The sequence below is a fragment of the Schistocerca americana genome, chromosome 9 (assembly GCF_021461395.2).
Source record: "Schistocerca americana isolate TAMUIC-IGC-003095 chromosome 9, iqSchAmer2.1, whole genome shotgun sequence".
In the NCBI taxonomy this organism is placed as follows: domain Eukaryota; kingdom Metazoa; phylum Arthropoda; class Insecta; order Orthoptera; family Acrididae; genus Schistocerca; species Schistocerca americana.
Genome location: NC_060127.1, coordinates 179,584,240 through 179,598,404, shown reverse-complemented (window position 1 = coordinate 179,598,404; position 14,165 = coordinate 179,584,240). Strand labels below are relative to the sequence as shown.

Here is a 14,165-nt window from a genome sequence, read left to right as displayed (position 1 = left end):
AAGCTTTTTAATTAATAATTTCAAGTTCGAGTTTTCGAATGTTGTTGTGTTCAGATTCACATTAAATTTTAGTGAAGTAATGTCGCTGTATACGACTGAACCCTACTGTTTAGAAGTACGTCTTCTCACTGAAATAGTAGTGACAGCGGTAAGTCCTCAGACAAATTAAAAGCAAAATACCTATGCATTGTATTTAGACGAAATGAAAGTTAAGCTAAATTTGCTGTGTGGGAGGGCTGTCAGCTGCGTTATGAATTCCAAGAGTGATGTGGTCTTGGAAAGACATCTTAGCACAGAAAAACATAGGATGATATGAGCTAACCCACGTCTGCCTCACTGCTAGATTTTGTTACTATAAAACAGACGTCTGTAGTTAGATACGTTCAAGCCACACAACCAAATTGGCATACCACGTAATTTTGCACCACCTTTCGCACAAATCGACTCTTTCCTGGCATACTGAAATAAAACAATAGATGCAATCAAATCAAACGTGACCTTTCATCAATTAAGGCATTACACGTATAAATCGAGAATCACACTCGTAACATCATATGCATATTTACTCATAAATAAACTATTTCTGGCACATCGTATCATGACTCAGTTCGTTTCTAACCCCATTGACAATTTCAGACATGTCCTGCCACCTGTGAGTAAGATGTAGAACGTTTTGCATTTCCGTAAGAATCGTGCCATCGCAGACTAGAATGAATCGTGAACGAATCGTAGGAATCGATTCGCATTGTGAGATTGAATCGTAGGAATCAAATCGGGAAAAAGAATCGTGTTGCCCAACTCTACTGTAATGAGGCGTGGCCGCCCAACGCCATGACGTGTGGACGTGTAAAGACACTCAGACACTTACCACAGTGCTGCTCGAACACCTGACAAATCGAGCAGTTTCTGAAACACCGGGTCATTACAGTCTCCCCTCCCTCAAACATAAAAACTCAGATACGAGTAGATGGCGCGCCTTTACCACTCTACACACGGACAGTACGCTCACTGATACTACCGGCTGATCAAAAAGTCAGTATAAATTTGAAAACTGAATAAATCACGGAATAATGTAGATAGAGAGGTACAAATTGACGCACATACTGGGAATGACATGGGGTTTTATTAGAACCAAAAAGTACAAACGTTCAAAAAATGTCCGACAGATGGCGCTTCAACTGATCACAATAGCAATAATTAGCATAACAAAGTAAGTCAAAGCAAAGATGCTCAATATGTCCACCGTCATTCCTCAACAATAGCTGTAGTCGAGGAATAATGTTGTGAACAGCACTGTAAAGCATGTCCGGAGTTTTGGTGAGGCATTGGCGTCGGATGTTGTCTTTCAGCATCCCTAGAGATGTCGGTCGATCACGACACACTTGCGACTTCAGGTAACGCCAAAGCCAATAATCGCACGCACTGAGGTCTGGGGACCTGGGAGGCCAAGCATGACGAAAGTGGCGGCTGAGCACACGATCATCACCAAACGACGCGCGCAAGAGATCTTTCACGCGTCTAGCAATAGTTTGCTTTTTTTGGTTCTAATAAAACCCCATGTCATTCCAAGCATGTGTGTCAATTTTTACCTCTCTATCTACATTATTCCCTGGTTTGTTAAGTTTTCAAATTTACACTGACTTTTTGATCACCCGGTACATTTACTGTGCGCGTGTCTGACTAGCAGTCATTCCTCTCCAGGTGGCGCTGCTGCTTATTGGACGGGTTTATATTGATAGCAGGTTGGTGGCCAAACTGTTCCCGCTCATCAGTGTATGTAACCTGCTTGACAACTGACAACAGACTAAATATCTTACATGGATAACACTGCACGGATAATATTCAGAGATGTTTACCAACGAAACAATCAATCGACTCAAACAAATACAACACGTGAAGTAGAAAATTCATGTCACTTTTTTTAACACACTAAGTCTTTATTTAATTGTGTTGCCTGTATGCAATATTCAGCTTCACTAGTAGACTGGTATGAAGAAACAGGTCAAATGACGCCATTTTTCGTTGCTAGTGTAATGAAACAACAGTTGAAAACGACGAATTAAAATCTTTATTACAATAAAATTTTAATAACAGTTTTCTATACGTATGTACATAATACTATTTCAAAAAAACTGTAGAGAAAGAGAGCACAAGAAAAATAAATATTTCCAATTATTTCCCTACGGTTACTATAGAAAAATAGTTAAGAATATGTTCCAAAAACTAGTCCAAACAAGGATCTACGATATTCAAGCACCATTGCGTTTACCACAAAGATAATTTTCAAAGCTTTTAGATCGACTACAAGAAATGACATAGGAAGGTACTTCTTTATTTCACTACATTTAAATCTTATACGAACCAGTTTGAAGTGAGATCTATCTACTTGCAGCTTGCGAATGATAAATGAGAAATCGAAGATAGTGAAATCAATAACTGTGTGTGTTATCGGAATCTTCCTTACTGCACTGACTCACCAGAGCTGGTAATTCCTTTCCTAATGTTCTACTTCTACAAGAATAAAGGTCAAAGTAATTATTAACTGCAAATATATAAATGGCTCCCTCGTAGCTGAGATCGTAAATATGTACGTGGCCGATTATTGATTGCAGCGTGGGATAGTTTCTTTCGTCTTTATCGTAATCAAGTTATAAATGTCTGTTACATTACACTCACAAGATTTACAGTCCTTTACTTAGAATACACATGTAGTGGAGTTATCCTTAAGTTTTGTAAATTGGTTTGATGTTTCTAATCGAAATTTTCAACAAATTATAGAGATAAAAGGATAAGTATTTTGTTATCTAGTTAACAGTTGTATTTTTATCTATTTACCGAGATAATGAAGCAACATTGGACCTGTCCACAGGAGAGTTTCATATGTTTTAACGAGAATCCGAAAGACAATGAAAAGAGGGATACTATTATATGAAGGTTGTTATAGTCTGCAGTACCGTGGAGAGAAGCAGCAGATGTTCTCACAGCGCAACTATATCCTCGTTATCAATTAGTCGCATAATGGAACAGATACACATACATAGCTTACTTAGTCTGTCACTTCGTTTTGTGACAGTAAATGATGACTAAACTCCCTATCAGTATGCCCGTGTCTTTAACGGCCCTCGAATGCTGTTAAAAACTTTCTCATAAATGCTTCGTAGAAATTAGAGACTTTTCGAAATTGTCAAACGAGGAGATAATTTCGTCACTTTTCTACGTATGTCGTTGACAACTCATCATCACCAACAGCAAAAACAACAACAACAACAAAAGAAACAAGACGTAACGATCTTCTTAAGTATGTGTCTTTCTGGTCTGTTGCAAACTTACATTTCGTTCATTGTTGATCTTCCTGTATTACCGACTCTGCAGAAGTGGCCAGGTTCGTTTCTGAACTATGGTCTCCAATCCCGTCTTATTTGAGATACGAATTTTTGGCTATACGTCATGACTTCGTCATTGAATGTTTACGTCTTGAGATACTGATATTTTGTCACATCTTTGGTCTCTCCTTGTTACACCTGCAATCGATCGAAGAATCTGTATTTCCGTGCTTGTAAGGCCCATCGTATTTGAGTACTGATACTGCCAGTCTTTGAAATTTTTGCATAGTTTCTTAAATTATTGTTTAAGAACAGAAGTACACGTAAAAATAGTTATGGAATAATAATCTTCGGATCACTTGAGTGGTAACTGCGAAGGAAAGGAAACAAAGAATTTTAAGATTCGGAAATAAAGAAAGAACCGAATTGTTCGACAGTAAGATACAAGCTTATAAAATCTGACTAGAAACATCAAAGATGGGTATAAGATAGTGTCAACGGAAAGAAGAAAGGAAGGGTGGAATTCACGTGTCTCGAGGAGATAAAGCTAAGAGTAGATATCAAGAAACCTAGAATGTGTGTATAACTAGAGTTGGAGGCCAGCCTTTGCTCAGAAAATGATGTAACATTTGAATAATACAGACAATGACAAGAGAAAAATATATTAGCCTCCGACGAACAGCTAGTACTATTCAAAATTGCAGACAAAAGACAACGACAATACTTTACGCCCGTTGGAAGAAAATGAATGGACACTAGTACAAAGATTTGATATACATAAAAGAGCTACAGTAGGCAGAGAAACACATCGAAAATCGAAAAGGTGCAGAAAATTTAGAACAAATATAGAAGTAATTGAATATGCGACTCATGAACTGTAAACATAAGTTTTACACCTATTTAAGAGACGTTGAACAAGAATAAGTACCACAGAAGTATAGAATAATCATTATTGTAGCTATTTGTTGAAAACTAAAGTGGAAAAACTGAAAGTTACAAATGCGTTTCACTGCTGAACACAGTCTTTAAAAAATACTTAACAGATATTATGTAAAATAGCAGAAATAATCCTGATATAAGAGCAAACTGGGCTCTGCATATCGTGCGCAAGAATAACATATTTGCTCTTAGACAAATAATGGAAAAACATCGAGAATATCGAAGTGAAGCTCTTCTGTTTCTAAATGTCCCTAAAGCGTTTAACCGTGCGTAGACGAGAAAAGTTATGAATCATTCTAGACAAAATGTCGTGCCTTTATATTTAACAACTGTAATTAAAAGTGCGTACAGTAACTAAGACTCATTGTAGAAAGCAAGGGTTGAAGATGGAAACAGGTTTAGGCTGTGACAACAATACAGTAAGTTCTTACGTCACTTGACGTGTTTCAGCAATGCATACAAAAAAATAGCGTTCACATGCACAAACCCTACCATCATAAATGTTCGCTGTTGTGTTCCCTGAGGATCGGATAATAACATCTTACAGTGGGCGGCCGCAAGAAGAACCAATCGTGAATTACAGCAGTAACAAAATTACTAAATGTTTTTTGTGATACGTATTGACGACGACCGCAAGGTTTACAACGTTACCAAACGGCACAGAAAGTATGAGGACAGGAAGGTACATAGCGTCGTTGTAAGAGCAGCAGTTGCTTCAATATCTCGGTAGATAGGAAAGTTAAAGACCCTGTATCGCGATATAAACTGTTTCAGACTTGCTTACGGTTAACAACAGTTTACTTTACATGCAGACACTTGTAAATATAGATTAACGATGTTGACCATATCAGTTGTTTAGGTGGAAGTTAATAAATCTCAAGACAAAACTGCAGTAATTTATGCTGATAAATCTCTACAAGCAAAGCGATCTACGTAGGAGTTATGTCGTTGGATCAGAGCAACGTAGCGATAACCATTGCTACTGCAAGTTGCAAACAGCTTGAGTGTTGTGGCCTGAACCGCTATGTGGTGCATGGTGATGGCCGAAGGTGTTTGGGAGCATTGCCCAATGTGGTGCACAGAATTCATCAGCCTAGGAAAAGGAACATTAGTTTCTACAACTACAGCTCCACAGCAGGATCCTGAAGATGGTAGAATCAGGCTTCCCTTAAGAGCCACCAGGTCCATCAGCTTCTGGTGCTGTCTCGCTGAGGGGACGGCCTGGGGAGTCGGTAAGTCCAGCTGCGACCTTCCAAGTCTGTGTAGTGGGAGCTGTCACGCCCAGTGGGATGGCCTGGAGTGTCCAGGACTAGTATCTGGAGTGGGAGCTCTCCAGCGTGATGGGGTGGCCCGTAGTGTCGCGTCCAGTGACGACCTTCTTGGGCTCGGCGGGCCCCACGACCAGCTCCTTGCGCCGCTTGAAGTGCAGGTAGCCCCCTGCGCCAGCCATCCCCACACCAACCGCCATCAGCGTCCACTTGGCGCCAGACATGATGCCCTGCATGCGGAACAACATGCGCAGTGTCGATACGTACTTCTCCTCCAGTGCGAGGCCCTACGGAAAAGGAAACACTTCATGAGCATTGGGGACTGCTGACATCTACTTATACAGCAAATGAAACAAATCTCTTTCACATAACACAGACCAAAAGTCTTCAACGATAATGTTACCCACATAGACCAGATTCTGGAAAATTTCATGTAGGAAGTTCACTTTCTGAAGCCTCAATTTTTCCATTTCACAAAATAGACAAATAAAAATGTTAACAAAGTACTATCTCCGCAGCTGTACTTTTCACAATGTCAGCGTCATGATTCCATGGCTGCTGCAAAACATTTCCTTAGAAAAACCAAAGTGAGCCATGGCTTGATCATGCTATGCGTTGGACTAAACTTTGGTTGCTATTCTGTGTTTAATCTCCCACGGTTATCGCGATTATGCTGTTATCCTCTCTTTCCAAGTGGACTATCTTTGGCCTGGCGCTTATAATTTTCGGCTGGGCTGTGTGTGGGCAGTTCGTCGGTTGGCGTGGAGCAGCGAGGAAACCTCTGCGGCACATATTTGGCCGGCCCCGCTGGCGGCCTCTACGTGGTGTTGGAGTGCGTGGTGCTGTTCCCATTGCTACGAGGTTCGTGGCTCACCGATTCTACCAGCAAGTCACGACTGTTCACTTTGTGTCGTTTGGAGTTCGTTGTCGGCTGTTGGGATATTCCCGCGACCAACAACGTGTGTTTTCAAGATGGCAATTTTTAGTCACCCTCCAGTGGAGTTTATCTGTATTCGGTTATTTGAATTGAAGTGCACCAGCGGAATCTTCTGCCTTGTGACCGTTAACATTCTGATTACCTGCCAGCGATAAATCCCTGAAGTCGAGCTATCCTCTGTGTCCTCGGTGGCTCAGATGGATAGAGCGTCTGCCATGTAAGCAGAAGATCCCGGGTTCGAGTCCCGGTCGGGGCACACATTTTCATCTGTCCCCGTTGACGTATGTCAACGCCTGTAAGCAGCTAAGGGTCTTCATTTCATTGTAATTTCATTCTAACGACCTGCTTGGTCACCGATGGTATCTGTTCTTTCGGACATGTCCGAAAGAACAGATACCATCTTAATAAACCTTCTATGTTGTTCCATTGAACTCCCTGTTGTGTGCTGATTGGGTGAAGCGGAGGTTATCTTGTTGGTGGGTCCGTTGACTGTCTGTCGGTTGGGTTGTCTTTGGATCGCCTATGGTTGGGGCGACTGCCTGTCTCACCTAAGCTAGCGTTAGTGTTTGAATTCCAGGCCGATCTCGGAACTTCTGGGCGCCCTTGGATGTACTGCCTTTTCCTTGTTTGTTATTGTCGCTTGGACTTGTATGGCTTCTAGTCGATTTTTAGATTAAGGTTGTTTTGCCCTTAAGGCGTCAGATGGTTTCGGTCTTCAGCCCAATTTAAGAACTGTTTTATGTAAAGCCTTAGGCCTTTTTAAAATTAATGTTATTGAGTCTTAAGTGTTGGGCCTTCAACCGATTTTGAATTTGTTTGCTCTTGAAGTGTCAGATTCTTAGGGCCTTCAGCCTAATTAAGGAACTGTCTTAAGATAAGGCTTTGGGTTTTAAGTTTCTGAATTTGGTTGAGCTTTAAGATATTGCCTTTCAGCCGTTTTTAAACTAAAGTGGTCTTGCCCTTAAGGCATGAGATTGTACGGCGCATTCAGCCGCTAATTAAGTTCCAAACTAGATCTGTGTTTTTTTTTATAATTCTTTGCTCTTGTAATGTTTGATCAAATAAAAGCTTGTATGTTCGAGTGTAACTGACAGCCGCTTATTTTGGCCCCTTTCCACAACTTAAACTACCTGTCCTGTAGTGCGGGTTTAGCGGGGTGTTTCAGATACTTCCATCTCGACTCTTGCTTAATTAACATGTGCGAGGGGCGTTCTATGAGTAATGCAAAACATTTTTTTCGGCCAGTTTTGCTTGCGGTGTTTATGTGCGACATCATGAAAAATTTCTCGCCTCAACTGCTATAGTTTCATAAATTTCCGACAGGTGGCAGCACTATACGTAATTTTCAAGTCTGTATGGAAGGTACGTTCCAAATAGAGAGATCTCAATGAGTTTCTTTTGGATGAAAACAAGAGAATCGCAGATATTCATAGGAGCTCGCAGGATGTCTACGGAGACCTGGCAGTGAACAAAAGCACGGTGAGTCGTTGGCGAGGCGTCAGTCGTAATCACAACGGAGTTGCGCATGCCTGTGCCTGCCGGCTGCAGCAGCTGTTACTCCTGCAATGGTGGAACGTGTGGACACTCTCAGTCGAGGTGATCGACAGATCACAACCAAACACTTCGCTGCACGACTGGAGGTCTCTGTTGATAGTCCTGACACACTCATCCACCAGATGGGGTACTCAAAGGTGTGAGCCGCTGGGTTCCACGCTGTCTAATAGAAAACCATAACGAGCAACGAAGAACCATCTTATCATAATTGCTTCCGCGTTACAATGCTCATGGCGGTAATTTTTTGTCTAACAATGTCACACTGACATTAGAACATGGGACAATCACTCAGAACCGCAAACAAAATGGCACCACTGCACCATTCATCCGAAGGAAAATTTGAAAGCAGTACCTTGGCGACAGTCTTCTGACACTATGAAGGGGTTATTCTGTCTGATGTCCTCCCTCATGGTGTAACGATCAACTCTGAAGAGTATTGTGTTACCCTCAGGAAATTGAAAAAAAGACTCGGCATGTTCGATGCCACAGGTAAACGAGCTTCTTCTTCTCCATGACAACACAAGGTCTCACTCAAGTTTGTGCATCCGAAAGGAGCCTAAAAAACTTCACTGGATTGCTGTTCCTCATACACCGCAGAACCCGGATCTCGGGGCTCCCGACGTTTATCTCTTTGACCCAATTAAGGAGGCACTGCTTGGGAAGCAGTAAGGGGATGATGGGGAAATTACTGATGCAGCGAGAAGTTAGCATAAAGCCGTAGCCTTGAACAGAAATTATGTTGATAAACATGGCTTTGTAGGCAAAAGAATATGGTGTATTGGAATCCTGAACAAAACTAACCTACTTCCAGAAAAAAAGTGTTACACTACTTATTGAAAACCCTTTTTTTATTACGGTTCGTGCCGTTGTACAATTTCGGTAATACAGGCCTTCTAAAGTACTGTCTGCAAAAGAACACGTCAGAAATACAGAAAATTTAAGTTTGGATGACTAAAAAAGTACACTCCTGGAAATGGAAAAAAGAACACATTGACACCGGTGTGTCAGACCCACCATACTTGCTCCGGACACTGCGAGAGGGCTGTACAAGCAATGATCACACGCACGGCACAGCGGACACACCAGGAACCGCGGTGTTGGCCGTCGAATGGCGCTAGCTGCGCAGCATTTGTGCACCGCCGCCGTCAGTGTCAGCCAGTTTGCCGTGGCATACGGAGTTCCATCGCAGTCTTTAACACTGGTAGCATGCCGCGACAGCGTGGACGTGAACCGTACGTGCAGTTGACGGACTTTGAGCGAGGGCGTATAGTGGACATGCGGGAGGCCGGGTGGACGTACCGCCGAATTGCTCAACACGTGGGGCGTGAGGTCTCCACAGTACATCGATGTTGTCGCCAGTGGTCGGCGGAAGGTGCACGTGCCCGTCGACCTGGGACCGGACCGCAGCGACGCACGGATGCACGCCAAGACCGTAGGATCCTACGCAGTGCCGTAGGGGACCGCACCGCCACTTCCCAGCAAATTAGGGACACTGTTGCTCCTGGGGTATCGGCGAGGACCATTCGCAACCGTCTCCATGAAGCTGGGCTACGGTCCCGCACACCGTTAGGCCGTCTTCCGCTCACGCCCAAACATCGTGCAGCCCGCCTCCAGTGGCGTCGCGACAGGCGTGAATGGAGGGACGAATGGAGACGTGTCGTCTTCAGCGATGAGAGTCGCTTCTGCCTTGGTGCCAATGATGGTCGTATGCGTGTTTGGTGCCGTGCAGGTGAGCGCCACAATCAGGACTGCATACGACCGAGGCACACAGGGCCAACACCCGGCATCATGGTGTGGGGAGCGATCTCCTACACTGGCCGTACACCACTGGTGATCGTCGAGGGGACACTGAATAGTGCACGGTACATCCAAACCGTCATCGAACCCATCGTTCTACCATTCCTAGACCGGCAAGGGAACTTGCTGTTCCAACAGGACAATGCACGTCCGCATGTATCCCGTGCCACCCAACGTGCTCTAGGAGGTGTAAGTCAACTACCCTGGCCAGCAAGATCTCCGGATCTGTCCCCCATTGAGCATGTTTGGGACTGGATGAAGCGTCGTCTCACGCGGTCTGCACGTCCAGCACGAACGCTGGTCCAACTGAGGCGCCAGGTGGAAATGGCATGGCAAGCCGTTCCACAGGACTACATCCAGCATCTCTACGATCGTCTCCATGGGAGAATAGCAGCCTGCATTGCTGCGAAAGGTGGATATACACTGTACTAGTGCCGACATTGTGCATGCTCTGTTGCCTGTGTCTATGTGCCTGTGGTTCTGTCAGTGTGATCATGTGATGTTTCTGACCCCAGGAATGTGTCAATAAAGTTTCCCCTTCCTGGGACAATGAATTCACGGTGTTCTTATTTCAGTTTCCAGGAGTGTATTTTAAGCAGGACAGCCTAATAATTCCTACTTACAATTATCGATATAACATCGCAATACAGGGTGATTTAAAAATATGGGAAAGCATTGAAACTGAACAACATTCTAAATTCAGAAAAGTTCTCCAGTTTAAATACCTTTGATCACGTTTCAACAGCAAAAATATCATAACAATGGATACAAATGAAAGAATAGCTTCAGCGTCAAGATGTCTGTACTCACTAAGCAACCCACTCAAAAGTAAAGCTTTGTCAAACATCACAAAGGTGAAGATATACAACACTATTATCTGCCCCATAGTACTATACGGTTCAGAAATCTGGACGCGTACAAAGAATCAAAGAGAAAAACTGAATGTTTTCGAAAGAAAAGTAATGAGAAAAATCTGGGGACCTGTGTTGAAGAATGACGCATGGAGAATTCGAAAGAACAATTAAATTTATCAGTTAATGAAGCAACCCACTATCATCCAGAAATTAAAAAGTAGGAGATTGCAATGTGCTGGACATGTTGCCAGAATGGAAAACAACAGAATCACCAAGAAAGCATTTCAAGGAACTCTCCAGGCAACAAGACCATTGGGCCGACCTCGTACAAGGTGGAAAGATGACATAGAGAAGGACATCGCAGCATTAGGAATTTCCGCTGGGTGGAGAGAGGCTGCGAGAGATAGAAGGCGGTGGAAGCAGATCGTAGATGCAGCGCGTGGTCTATAGGGCCTGTGATAGCTGAGAAGAGAGAGAGAAAGATTCGACTTTTTATTAGAGACAAACTGGACAAGATAGAAACGTACTGCGCATGTCACTGGACGGAAGAGGGTCCAAAATTTTGACTCAGCTGCCTTGCTGTTTGTTTGTAGTAACATTGCGACTACATCACAAGAGAGATCATTTCGCGTGTCGGAATTTGCGCAAAGTCAATCCACTGTTCAAGTGCAACGCGCATTCCGCTGTCGATTTAGCAAGGAGCCGCCATTGCACAAACATATTTACGACTGGCATAAAAAATTCTTGGAAGTTTGTTGCTTGTATAAAATGAAGAGCACTTGTGAGCTACCTACGTCTGATGAAAATGTCGAGCATATCCGATATGAGTTCACATGCAGCCCTCGGAAGTCTACAAAACGGGCAGGACAGGAACTTCAACTTCCTCAAACGACGGTGTGGCGTGTTCTGAAACGACGGCTGCATGTGAGGTCTTACAAGATGCAGCTACTGGTGCATTGCGTTCTGGCGACCCTAACAGAAGGAATGAAGTTTGCATTTCGTTCTCCAGGATATGGCAAAGAACACTTTTCTCGAACGAGTCGTCGTTTCGGACGAATCGACGTTTCATCGATCGGGTAAAGTAAACCACCATAACGCAAAAATTAGAGGGTCGCAACATCCTGGCATCCTCGTCGAACAAGAAAGAGACTCACCGAAACTGGTTTACGGCCTTACTTTTTTTTCGGAGGGAATTGTGACAGGAATGTCATACCTAGACATCCTGCGAAACTGGTTCTGTCCTCAAATTCACGACGATTCCAAAGATTTCATTTTCATGCATGCACCGTCATGCCCACTTTCACATTCAGGTACAGCTACAAGGATACTCTGCAAATCACATTTAAGTGCCTGGCAGAGGGTTCATCGAACCTCCTTCACAATTCTCTATTATTCCAATTACGTATAGCGCGCGGAAAGAATGAACACCTATATCTATCTTCCAGTACGAGCTCTGATTTCCCTTATTTTATCTAGGTGATCGTTCCTCCCTATGTAGTTCGGCGTCAACAAACTATTTTCGCATTCGGAGGAGAAAGTTGGTGATTTGAATTTCGTGTGAAGATTCCGTCGCAACGAAAAACGTCTTTCTTTTAATAATTCCCAAGCCAAATCCTGTATCATTTCTCTGACACTCTCTCCCATATTTTGCGATAATACAAAACGTGCTGTCTTTCTTTGAACTTTTTCGATGTACTCCGTCAGTCGTGTCTGGTACGGATCCCACAATGCGCAGCAGTATCCTAAAAGAGGACGGACAAACGTAGTGTAGGCAGTCTCCTTAGTAGGTATGTTACATTTTCTAAGTGTCTTGCCAATAAAACGCAGTCTTTGGTTAGCCTTTCCCACAACATTTTCTATGTGTCCCTTCCAATTTAAGTTGTTCGTAATTGTAATACCTAGGTATTTAGTTGAATTTACGGCTTCTTGATTAGACTGATTTATCGTGTAACCGAAGTGTAAGCTGTTCCTTTTACCACTCATGTGGATGATCTCACACTTTTCGTTATTTAGGGTCAACTGCCACTTTTCGTAACATTCAGATACCTTTTCTAAATCGTTTTTCAATTTGTTTTGGTCTTCTGATGACTTTATTATTCGATACACGACAGCGTCATATGCAAACAACCGAAGACGGCTGCTCAGATTGTCTCCAAAATCGTTAATATAGGAAATGAACAGCAAAGGGCCTATAACACTACCTTGGGGAACGCCACAAATCATTTCTGTTTTATTCGATGACTTTCCGTCAATTACTACGAACTATGACCTAGACCCGTCGTCTAGGGCGCCGGCACGGTAGCTCAGCGTGTTCGGTCAGAGGGTTAGCAGCCCTCTCTAATAAAAAAACTGAGTTAATCGATCAACAACGAACTTAAACGGATGTCTTACGACGTCCGCCCCGAGCAGATTAAACGAACAAAAGCGAACAAAATGAGATTAAAAAAAAAGGGGTTAGCGTCTTTGATTCATAATCAAAAACGTCTTCGGTCCCGGGTTCGATCCCCGCCACTGCCTAAATTTTGATAAATAATCAGCATTGGCGGCCGAAGACTTCCGGCATAAGAAGTCAGCCTCATTCTGCCAACGGCCTTGTCAAAGAGGGCGGAGGAGTGGATAGAGGTTCAGGGCACTCTCTTGTCCTAGGGGTGGGAAATTGCCCCTAAAGGCGGAAGAATCAGAAATGATCAACGACATGAGGATGCAGAAGACAATGGAAACCACTGCATTAAAGACACGTAACGTGTATCCACAGGACATGTGGCCTGTAATTGAAGAAGTGTCATGATGATCTCTCCATTGGTAAAAGATTCCGGAATAGTCCCCCATTCGGATCTCCGGGAGGGGACTGCCACGGGGGAGGTTACCATGAGAAAAAGATAACGTTCTAAGAGTCGGGCCGTGGAATGTCAGAAGCTTGAACGTGGTAGGGAAACTAGAAAATCTGAAAAGGGAAATGCAAAGGCTCAATCTAGATATAGTAGGCGTCAGTGAAGTGAAGTGGAAGGAAAACAAGGATTTCTGGTCAGATGAGTAACGGGTAATATCAACAGCAGCAGAAAATTGTATAACAGGTGTAGGATTCGTTATGAATAGGAAGGTAGAGCAGAGGGTGTGTTACTGTGAACAGTTCAGTGACCGGGTTGTTCTAATCAGAATCGACAGCAGACCAACACCGACAACGATAGTTCAGGTATACATGCCGACGTCGCAAGCTGAAGATGAACAGATAGAGAAAGTGTATGACGATATTGAAAGGGTAATGCAGTATGTAAAGGGGAACGAAAATCTAGTAGTCATGGGCGACTGGAATGCAGTTGTAGGGGAAGGAGTAGAAGAAAAGGTTACAGGAGAATATGGGCTTGGGACAAGGAATGAAAGAGGAGAAAGACTAATTGAGTTCTGTAACAAGTTTCAGCTAGTAATAGCGAATACCCTGTTCAAGAATCACAAGAGGAGGAGGTATACTTGGAAAAGGCCGGGAGAGACGGGA

At 43.3% G+C, this 14,165-nt stretch overlaps 1 protein-coding gene and 1 non-coding gene across 2 annotated transcripts in view; one reads left to right on the top strand and one right to left on the bottom strand.

Annotated features, from left to right (window-relative positions):
• Nucleotides 1–4,883: 4,883 nt before the first annotated feature.
• LOC124551118 (sensory neuron membrane protein 1-like) overlaps nucleotides 4,884–14,165 on the bottom strand; it is a 291,988-nt gene continuing 282,706 nt past the window's right edge. Inside the window, exon 10 of the mRNA XM_047126065.1 lies at nucleotides 4,884–5,817. Within this exon, the coding sequence (XP_046982021.1) occupies nucleotides 5,572–5,817 (246 nt within the window). The 3' untranslated portion in view covers nucleotides 4,884–5,571. The remainder of the gene's footprint in view (nucleotides 5,818–14,165) is intronic.
• On the top strand, nucleotides 6,650–6,723 carry Trnat-ugu. Its single transcript has one exon. It is a non-coding gene; the product is annotated as a tRNA-Thr (tRNA).